Here is a 10,503-nt window from a genome sequence, read left to right as displayed (position 1 = left end):
GCATTCCTGAGACAAAGATGTAATAGCATCTTATCAGCTTCAAATAGGGAAGCATGTGATTTAGATTCTGAGGTGATCCAGGCAAGTGACAACAGTGACAAATGCTGTTGAGAGTCCCCTCAGAGCCTGCCAAAGGAAGGAGGGTAGGGAGGGAAACTGCTTTGGCTGCTCTTAGAATGGGGCTGCTTGTGAAATGGCTCACATCCATGACTTGAATCCCCTGCCTTTCAGTGCTGCCTGTCCCAGCTCCAGGGAATGTTCAAGTGACTCAGACCAGCCTGGGTTTTTTTGTTGCAGGATATCATTCAGTTACACGTTAGCTGCCCTTCTGACAAGGAAGAGGAAAAGTCCACAAAAGATGGGGCGGAGAAAGAAGAAAAAGACAAGAATAAAGAAAAGGCACCGAGGAAAATGCTGTCTCGAGGTGAGGTGCTCAATGGTGGCTGTATCATTTCTGTGACATCCTTTCTGGAGCAAAGCCTGCAGAGTGAGGGGAAGGATTTCTTTAGATTGGCATGTACCCCAGCAGACTTGCAGGCTTCCTGCATCGTTCCTAGTGATCTGGTGGCTTTTTAACAGTGCAGATGCAAACCCGAGAACACCCACCATAAGGACTTCTGCTTTCAGTTTCATTTGCCACATGTGGCAAGATGTGAGGTTGCAAGAAGGTCAGCTCAGTTTCTGCTGTACAGTCCTGCGTGTATGATTCCAGGGCATAAAAATGGCTGAGAGACATTTAGTCTGGTGAGCAAATTGCAGCTGAAGTCTTTGTACAGACAGCAGCTCTGCACTGGTGCAGGTTCAGTTTTGCTTGCTGGTTCTGCTGTGATTGCTTTTAAATTACAAAGGGTGTGGGGAGAGGGAAAGAACAGGGTTCTTCTGCACCCAGGATCAAAGGTGCAGAAATGGCTTGTACAGAAGTATGCTATAATAGCATGGAATATCCTGACTATGGTCCGAGTGGTTGGATTTAGGGACAAGGTTTCCTTCCACAACCTGATCTCATCTCCCTCTCTCTGGCATCCTCCTTCTGTGTGCCTGGTACCAATGCTCCTGCAGCCCACGGCAGAAAGGGGCCATGGTCTCGATTGACCTAGAGTTTGTGTTCAGAGCCCAGGTGATACAGTCCCAGCCTGTGCAGCTCTGTAAAAAGGTGGCCTTTTCTTCCTCCCTTCCTGTCATGAATACTCAGTGCTGAGGATGAGGCTCGATTCCCCCCAACAGCAGTGGGGGGACAGTAAGACGTGCACCTCTTCCCTTCGCTCTATTCTGTTGCAGTGTTTTGTTAACTTGTTCTGCTGCTGCTGCTGTTGTGTTTTTTTCAGATTCCAGCCAGGAATATACAGACTCCACTGGAATAGATTTGCATGAATTTTTAGTAAATACACTGAAAAAAAACCCACGGTAGGTCCCTTCTCACTAAAACTGCTTTCTAACGGAGTGAAGGGAGGGAGCACCTGGTGACCAGTGACTCACAGAACAGTTTGGGTTGGAAAGGACCTTGAGATCATCTAGTTCCAACCCCCCTGCCATGGGCAGGGACACCTCGCACTAAACCATGTCTCCCAAGGCTCTATCCAACCTGGCCTTGAATGCTTTGGTTGATTCTTAAACCTGTGAAGTTTGTGTGAATGTGTCTGGCTGTGTCTTGGGAGGAGGGGACACTACAGCAACTATGGAAAGTACCTGCAAGTGTGTTTTACCTTTCGGCATTCAGAGGGTGTTCCTGGAGCTGGGGCAGTGTAGAAACAAAGAGGAAAACTGTGATTTGATTTACTGCAGTCAAGCAAAACATGCAGTTGTGTATGATGGAGAGATAGTGTTTGTTTGAATGCAAGCAGGAAGGAATCTTGATTGCTTGAAAACCTTTCCTGCAACTGATTGTCAAATCCCAACCTCGAAAGGAACCGCTGCTGTGTCAGTAATAAATATAATCAAGCCAAACGCTGGCATAGGAATAGCAAAGCTGGAGCCTCTACCAGTCGAGCTTCCAGCAGAGCAGAGGCAATATTACCCAAAGCCCACCACTTAGTAAAACAACTTTAAACTGCAAAAAGTCTGGCAATTCATTTACTATATATGAACAAATGTGGAGTTTCTTAGTTCATTCCTGTGGAGGGGGTGTGAAGCCTGGTTAACAGTGTTCCTTGCTCCAGGTATTTGTGAGTTTGTCACAGGGAAGGGCACCTCACAGAGAAAGCTGTATTTCTCTAAAGGTGGCCTTTTCCTTTTTGTTTTCTTGACAGGGATAGAATGATGCTACTAAAGTTAGAACAGGAGATTCTGGAATTTATTAGTGATAACAAGTAAGTGATCATCACATTTTTGTCACGCAAAAGAGGTTCGTTACTTCCAGTTCAGGAGCTTGGGCACCCAGGGAAGAAGGGAGTGTCTTTTGGGGCACGCTGGGAGGAGGCCTGTTCTTTTGTACATCCTCATAGTCATAAAAAGGTTTGGGTTGGAAGGGACCTTAAAGCTCATGCAATTCCAGTCCCCTGCCATGGGCAGGGACACCTTCCACTAGAGCAGGTTGCTCCAAGCCCCTGTGTCCAGCCTGGCCTTGATCCTCCACTTCCATTTATCCATACACAAGGTTTCTGAGTTTCTTATCAATTGGGTGTCCATAGAGAATGACATTAGTGCCGTTGTGCTTCTCTTCATAGCCTAAATCAGGGATTTAGGAGTCACATCCTAGAATGTGAGAACAAATAGGTGTTGGCCACAGAGCTTGCAAACTTCTGTATCTGCTAAAATCAGGGAAGTCATGGTGTAAGTACTAATTCTGGCTCCTGTTCCTGCCTAGAAACAAACAGGTGCATTTCTCCACAGCTGGTCTTGTTTCAGGACAGGCTTATTCAGCCTGAGCCCTTGACTCAGCCCAGCTCTGTCTGGCAAAGCAGTGGAAGCCCAAGCTCACTCTTGGTGTAAGAAGCAGGACTTGATTCATGACTAACTGCCTGGGATATGTGCCATGGTCTGATGTGGGGTGTGGTTAAGGCATCTCCAGCCTTGATCTCTCTTTAGATTATCATTGTCTGTTTCAAAGCCTTCTAAATTCTCATGCTTTTTCCCCTCTTCTCAGCAATCAGTTTAAGAAGTTCCCTCAGATGACCTCATACCATAGGATGCTGCTGCACCGGGTAGCTGCCTACTTTGGCATGGACCATAACGTGGACCAAACTGGGAAGGCAGTCATTATCAACAAGACCAGTAACACACGAATGTAAGGGGGAAGGAGGGGGGGAAGAACAACTGGGCTGGAATCCCCTTCCCTGTGTGGTGCTACCTGACCCCCAGATGCAGAGCCCTGGTCCAGAGCAGGACAGATCCAACACCATGTGGTTTTGCCTCCATAAGAAGGGCAGGTCCCCTCTCTAGAAGAGGGGAATCCTTCATTTCCAGTCGTATCTGCAAGCCCTTTCTAGCTCTCTAGTTCTCAGAGAAGAGGCAGGAGCTCTTGTTGCCCTCACAAAGGAAAGATTTAGCACAACAAATATCTTTGCACACCTCCTTAATCCCTGCAAAGCAGTGGGTTTAGGGAGGCAGTTCTATGCCTTGTGTTTCCCCTTCTAACAAGGGCTGGTTCTTCCTGCAGCCCTGAGCAGAGGTTCTCTGAGCACATCAAAGATGAGAAGAATGCAGAGTTCCCGCAGAGGTTCATCCTAAAACGAGATGATACTAGCATGGACCGAGATGATAATCAGGTAAGGGGTGGTAATGCAGCGTCTCCACACTTCCTGAAAGTCAAATGTGACTTCTCTAAGCTGAGAACAACTCTCAATTTCTCTTGGGTTTCCTGCAGTAACCTTCTTTAATAGAAGCTTCCGCCCCACCCAAGCAGCTGCATCTAGCTATATCCTGAAAACCTGACAAAATACTGTGGAAATGCATGAAGAATTTGTGTGGATTCTATGGGGGGTACTTTCCTGTACCCTGAATATCATCTGGTGGCTGGGCCAGGCTTTAAGGTGAAGCCTTTTGCTAAGGTTTCCTTGGAAATGCCCCAGAGCTGTGTTGCCAAGCATCTCTCCCACCCCTTCCTGGGGCTTGCAGCGAGTCCAGCTGTGAAGTCAACAGGACTCAGAGTGCTGCTGGAAGGAAACCATCGGCAAAATGAAACACTTTTTGCCAGTCATCCAAGCTCAAAACCCTCCTGAATCTCTGGCTGCCCTCAGGCTGTCTCAGGTGGCACCAGACCCATAATGCAGAGCTTAGCTTGTTCATCTGTGGCTGTGTTCCCAGCCTGTGTCAGACAGACTCTTGAACGTCAAAACTGGGGCAGGAGAGGCAAGAGACAGGAGACCTATTCACCAGGGATCTCAGGCTCTTTGCTCTTGTAGCTCCTATCTTTACATCGCCCCAGAATACCCCTATCCCTTGCCTTTGGGTCACGTTGCTGAACTTAAAGTCATCAGGCTGGGGAGCTGGTCGTTGCAATCAGTATCAGTTTCTGGTTTCCCCATGGTGGCACTCTGCAGGTGATGCAGCTACCCACGAAGCACAGAATTCATGTCTGGGCAGGAGTTTCCTGTGGTGGCATATGCTCCAAAGAGCGGCCTTTAGCTTTTGACCCCTGGGAACAGACTGTCTTCCAGAAGCACATGGTGATATTCCTGATCTGTCGTTTCTGTATCAGGCAGAGTAGTTGTGCTTGATCCAGGAGGTGGAGTGCACTAAGGCCTCCAGGATGTTCATCCCTAGACATAGGTATTCAGAAGGTAGGTTCAAAGGCAGAGGCTATGTCATTGCATCCAGGCATCATGCACGCACTCCGTAATCCACGTCCACTTACACTGCTGCATAAAAATGCCAGGAGCTGACTGAGCCCCCTGCTCCCATTGGCAACTGCTGACCCGCTGAGATGTGTTTGTCCCTTCAGATCAGACTCCCCTTGCAGGATGGGAGAAGGAGCAAATCTATAGAAGAGCGAGAGGAAGAGTATCAGCGGGTCAGGGAGCGGATATTTGCGCGAGAGGTAAGCTTGGATGACACACTCGCCAGGTACCTCCTGGAACGTTGTGGCAGAAGGTGGCCTTGAGTATACTGAGAGGTCAGATCTTGTCATTGCCTTTTCCACAAATTTCCTAGTGTTCTTCCTAGTGTTGAATTCCAGCTCCTACCAAAGATGTCTAAGTCCTTGAGATAGAGGAGCCACACCTCCACTCCCCAGTCTGCTCCTTCCCTAAATTGCCTACTACACGTGTGGGGACTGACAGAGGGGGCAGGTTTGCTCCTTGCTGCCCAGCAAGATTATAAGCTTTTGCAGTGGCATTTCTGGGATGACTAGCAAATCAATGGATGAGTCTGAAAGGAGCTGCAACTTCGACCTCCTGACTGAGCAGTGCTGGCCTTGGAGTATCAGGCAGGGCTCTGTGCCTTTACAGGATGAATTGGGCGGTACATTTGTTGTCTTTCTTATGAAGTGTCCAGCTTGGTTATTGCTTCCTTGAAATCTCTGCTCCCTACATGGAACTCCTCTAAGCTGGAGCCGTGTTCCTTGCTCACATCTGGCTCAGAGAGGCTGCTGTGCTCTGCTATGTTGAATACTGTCTGCCAGCTGGAGGCAGCTCTCCATGCTGTGCCAAATGATGGAATCAGGGCCAATTCCAAGTGCCCATCTGCCGTGGATCACGTTCAAAGTCCAGTTCCTTGCCTGCTGCTTTTGAGCACCTTGGGGAAGATGCCTTTCATTCATCCTAATGGGAATTGCCATGTGCCTGCCCAAGGTGGATATTAAGGCAGCCGCTGTGTTGAGTCACCAGGCTTCAGCCAGTGACTCTCCAGCTGTTTGTGATCATGGACTTGTCTTCCATGCACAGGCCCAAAGCCATCCAGACAGGTTAGTAAGCAGCTCTGCCTGTAGTCCTGGACTAGAGCACGTGCTGCCCTGTGTTGGCTCAACATGGGGTGGGCATGTACTTACCCTTGCTCTATGTTCATGGGCTGAGCCAGCGCTTTGCATCTGACTTCCAGAGGCAGAGGCAACTCTCACAGGGTGGCCTGGGCTGGCTTTGAGCCCTCTGCCTTTTTTTACATGGCTCTGATAATTGCATTTAGCAAATAAGGGACTTGTGTGTCTAGCCTTGGTTGTTCTGTTGACAAAGCTACCGTCAAAGCTGCCTTAAAGCAATGAAGGAGGGAGCTGAGGACTCAGATTTGCAAACTCTTGAGATATCTCGGGGTCACAGGTACCAGGAAAGGTTCCTAATGGGCCTGAATGGAGAGCCAAGTGGGACTGCTATGCAGCACAACTCCTGAGTGACCATGTAACTGGTGCACAACACAAACTGTGTTCAAGTCCCGTACTGTTAGTGCTTTGCTCCTCTTTGCTTTGAAATTGCTTTGTTGCTTCCAAAGTTACTAAGTCTCTCCTTTCTTTCCTTCCCATCTCCATGTATTTCCCATGCTTCCAGGCTGGCCAGAACGGATATCTCACCGACAGCAGGTCAGTACTGTTTAGCAGACATTATCTGTATCTCTGCCTTTCTCTGCAGAGAGCCGCATGACTCTATAATGATGCTTTTTTCTGATGTTAACTGACAGAATCTCCAAAGAAGCCTTTTCTTCTAGTTCTCACAAACGGAGGCAGATTTTTAGGTATCTCTCTGTGACTTATTTTGTACCTTGTCCTGCTGAGTAAGTTTGCCCCATGCATGGCTGCTTGTGAAGTTCTGAACCTGTCTTTTTTGCAACATCCATTTCTTGAGTTCTTTTTTTGCTGAGCCATCAATGAAAATGGAGGGGGGGGCAGGAATGTGGGAATGGCAGGGAAGAATGGGGAAGCCAGAGGATTTCAGCAGTTTTCAAACCATTCTGCCTCTTCTCTCCCAGGAAAGCCCCTGCCCTTACAGGGATCAGCATCCACATAGGTGGGGTTGTTCCTAATCCCCCATTATAAAGACTGGATTACTTAGTGATGGCACTGAAGTGTCTCAGGCTTCCATTGCAACCAGAGTATGCTGCAGGGGCACTGGGAACATGTATGAGCAGCATTTTCTTATTAAGTAGTTTTCCTGTGGATGAAAGGGCTGGAAGGATGGAGTTAGAGACAAGTCACCTTGCTATAGGAGGCTGCTGAAAGGAGGAAGATAAAGAATGGCATGAAAGTCAAGGCCCTCATGCCTGCTGTCCTCTCATTTCATAGACAAAGCTCTAGAGATGAAGCACAAACCCCAAGCACAAACACAGGCCGGGGGAGACTGGATGGAGCAGCCCTGAGGAGGAGGACTTGGGGTTGTTGGGTGAGAAGCTCTCCATGACGTGGCTTCAGTGTGTGCTTGAGCCCAGAAACCCCCCGTGTGCTGGGCTGCACCCCCAGAGCATGAGCAGCAGGTCAGGGAGGGGATCCTGCCCCTCTGCTGTGCTCTGGGGAGACCTTAGAGCAGCTCCAGTGCCTAAAAGGGCTACAAGAAACCTGGAGAGGGGCTTTGGACAACGCCTGGAGGGACAGGACAAGGGGAATGGCTTTGACCTGCCAGAGGGGAGATTGAGATGAGCTCTGAGGCAGAAGCTCTTCCCTGGGAGGGTGCTGAGGCGCTGGCACAGGGTGCCCAGAGAAGCTGTGGCTGCCCCATCCCTGGCAGTGTTCAAGGCCAGGTTGGACCCGGGCTTGGAGCAACCTGCTCTAGTGGAAGGTGTCCCTGCCTGTGGCAGAGGGTTGGAACTGGACGAGCTTTAGGGTCTTTCCAGCACAAACCAGTCTGTGATCTAAGTACAGGGAACAGCTTTGCTCCTCTCAGTCTGTCACATGGCTCAGGCTGCCTTTTGAGGGGTGCTGGTGTGGAAAATGAAGTGTCCTCAGCACAGTTCAGGGACTGTGTCCTGGAGTCTGCGTGTGGCAGTGGTGGTCACAGATTCATGGAATAGGGAGGGTTGCTGATGTGATTGCAGCTTTAGGAGCCAGGGCTGCACTAGGAGCTTTTCTGACTTGTTCCTGAAGAGCTTGGTTAACCTGCTCTCTTTGTTTTGTGGTTTGCATAGCAGAGAGGGGGAGTATATGTGGCCTTTGGACCATTTTGAGCTCTGGACGGACGTAGGCAAGCTCTTCAGAAGAGTTCCCTTGGAGTAGTGCAGGAGGTGATGCCAGTGTGAACTCCAGAGACACACCACCCTCAAAGCCAGGCATTCAGAGCAATACATCTTGGGCCGGGCACACAAAGCAGGACATCCTCCACTCACTCGGAAGCTGCTGAAGCCCAGATGTGACTGCAGAGAGCTCTCTGCTGGTGGATGCGTTTGGAAACAGGCTGTAGTAAAGCAGATGGAGAGAAATGCATGGCTGAAGCTGCTGGGGCAGTGCTCTCAGAAAGCAAGAGTGTGAGAGTATGCCTGGAGTTTGGAGAGCACCTGTAGGAAAAGCAGGAGTCTGCATAGTCCAGTTCCTTTACCTCTTTAAGGCTATAACCATTGTTCAGGTTTCCTAAGGGATGTGTTTGCTTTGGCTCTCCCATGCTCCCAGCAGCCTAGGGCATCACTTTGGAAGTTTCTTCTAAGCCTGTCTTTTCCCCTCCACAACTGTGTGGAGCTGCTGCCGGGCTCAGCCTGCAGCACTACCTGAGCATCTCCTCCGGTGCTGCCTTCTCCGCTCCTCCCTGGCAAAGACCCAGGAACCCATTCCTGTGCTTGTGATCCTCAGCTGGGCTGATAGCCAGGCTCACTGCTCAGGATGTGTTGCTGATACTCCGTAAAGTCCTGTAAAGTTGCCAGATCTGGGGCTAAGGGAGGGTGATGAAGAGGGAGCACAGCTCTGGGTGTAGCAACATGCCAGCACGTAGGTGTTCCAGCTCAGCAGAAAGATTTACCAGGGCTGGTATGAAAAGTGGTCTCAATCAGCCTTGTCTTGAAGGCCTCTGTTAAAAGCTCCCTGTTGTGAGACAAGGAGGGCTTTAGCAAGGGGTCATGCTCTGACTCTGCTGGCATCTCTTCCAGGTGGGGATCTGGCTAGGGAAAAAGGCCACGAGCCAGCTCTCAACACACACCAAGGAAGATCAGCAGCCTCTGGGTCTTCCTAGTGCATGTCCAAGGAAGCTGTGCCCCCGGGCGTGTGTTTGCTGTCAGGTCCCTACCGAAGTGCCCGTGTGCTGTGTCCCAGCCGGTGCTGCTGGGGCTCCCCCCGCAGTGTGGCAGCGCTGCTGCAGGTCCTGCTGCTGCCCCCTGCCCTGGGACGTGCGGTCTAACTCCTCCGGTCTCTGCAGGGGCAACCGGGACGGTTTGAGCCGGGCCTCGGGCAGCCGCCAGAGCAGCACCGAGAGCGAGATAAAGTCGCTGGAGCCTCGGCCGTGGAGCAGCACAGACTCGGATGGCTCCATCCGCAACCTGCGGCCACCCGTTACCAAAGCCAGCAGCTTCAGTGGCATCTCCATCCTGACACGGGGGGACAGCATCGGGAGCAGCAAAGGCAGCACTGCCAGCAGGACGTCCCGGGCAGGTACTTTACGCTTTCCCCTGCAGACAGAGTCTTCGGGCTGGGGAACTGGAGCTTGTGATGCTCTGGTCATGGGACATGGTTGGCATCATTACCTGGGCAGGGATATGCCCCTTGGTTCATCACCTGCTTTTTCACTACTCCCTATCACACCTTCCTTTCCTTTAGCAGAGTTCCCCAAGACAAAGGACATTGGTTAGTCCCAAACCCTGGAACTGTTGTTTTCTCTCCCCTGCTGTGCTGTAAGTTCTGCTCCCCAGAATCCCTCACAGCCCTAAAGGAGCCTTTAGTTGGGGTAAACCATCTGGCCCTTTTCCTTGCTTTCCAACAAAGGAGGGCTAGGGAAGTGTGTCACCAATTAGACTGTCTCATCAGACACAGTCTATCTCATCAGACGAAGAGTGCATTAAGTGGTGTCTGCCTACAACGTTCACTCCAAATGATTCACTGTACTCCTGAGAGCAAACATAGCAACAGGGAGAGGCCTGCAACTGGAGAAGAGAAGGCTCCTGAAGGGGAGACCTTAAGGCAGCTCCAGTGCCTAAAAGGGCTATAAGAAACCTGGAGAGGGGCTTTGGACAAGGGCCTGTAGGGACAGGACAACGGGAATGGCTTTAACCTGCCAGAGGGGAGATCGAGATGAGCTCTGAGGCAGAAGCTCTTCCCTGGGAGGGTGCTGAGGCGCTGGCACAGGGTGCCCAGAGAAGCTGTGGCTGCCCCATCCCTGGCAGTGCTCAAGGCCAGGTTGGACACAGGGGCTTGGAGCAACCTGCTCAAGTGGAAGGTGTCCCTGCCCATGGCAGGGGTTGGAACTGGATGAGCTTTAAGGTCCCTTCCAACCCAAACCAGGCTGGGATTTGATGATTTTAATGGTGCAGTGATAACTGAGGAGCCACGTGATAGCTGGTTACCATCGCTGTGCAGGATCAGTGAGCAACAGCCAGGAATTTTCACTTTGGAACAAGAGATAAAAACCAACCACCACCATTTATTCTGTGGGGGAGGAAGTGCTGAGGACTCTGGGACTCTTTTCCCATCTCAGCCTTTAGCCCCTGGGCAACTGTCAGAAGCTCTTTCCC

At 50.6% G+C, this 10,503-nt stretch overlaps 1 protein-coding gene across 1 annotated transcript in view; it reads left to right on the top strand.

Moving 5' to 3' along the window:
* R3HDM2 (R3H domain containing 2) overlaps positions 1–10,503 on the top strand; it is a 20,702-nt gene that overhangs the window by 1,458 nt on the left and 8,741 nt on the right. Inside the window, exons 4-11 of the mRNA XM_010011923.1 lie at positions 298–424; positions 1,326–1,404; positions 2,247–2,306; positions 3,083–3,223; positions 3,596–3,704; positions 6,414–6,445; positions 6,544–6,597; positions 9,195–9,427. Coding sequence (XP_010010225.1) covers positions 298–424; positions 1,326–1,404; positions 2,247–2,306; positions 3,083–3,223; positions 3,596–3,704; positions 6,414–6,445; positions 6,544–6,597; positions 9,195–9,427 — 835 coding nt within the window. The remainder of the gene's footprint in view (positions 1–297; positions 425–1,325; positions 1,405–2,246; positions 2,307–3,082; positions 3,224–3,595; positions 3,705–6,413; positions 6,446–6,543; positions 6,598–9,194; positions 9,428–10,503) is intronic.

Source organism: Nestor notabilis, unplaced genomic scaffold (genome assembly GCF_000696875.1).
Source record: "Nestor notabilis isolate BGI_N333 unplaced genomic scaffold, ASM69687v1 scaffold16650, whole genome shotgun sequence".
Classification (NCBI taxonomy): domain Eukaryota; kingdom Metazoa; phylum Chordata; class Aves; order Psittaciformes; family Psittacidae; genus Nestor; species Nestor notabilis.
Note: the sequence above shows the minus strand (reverse complement) of the source record. Positions and strands in the feature narration are given on the sequence as shown.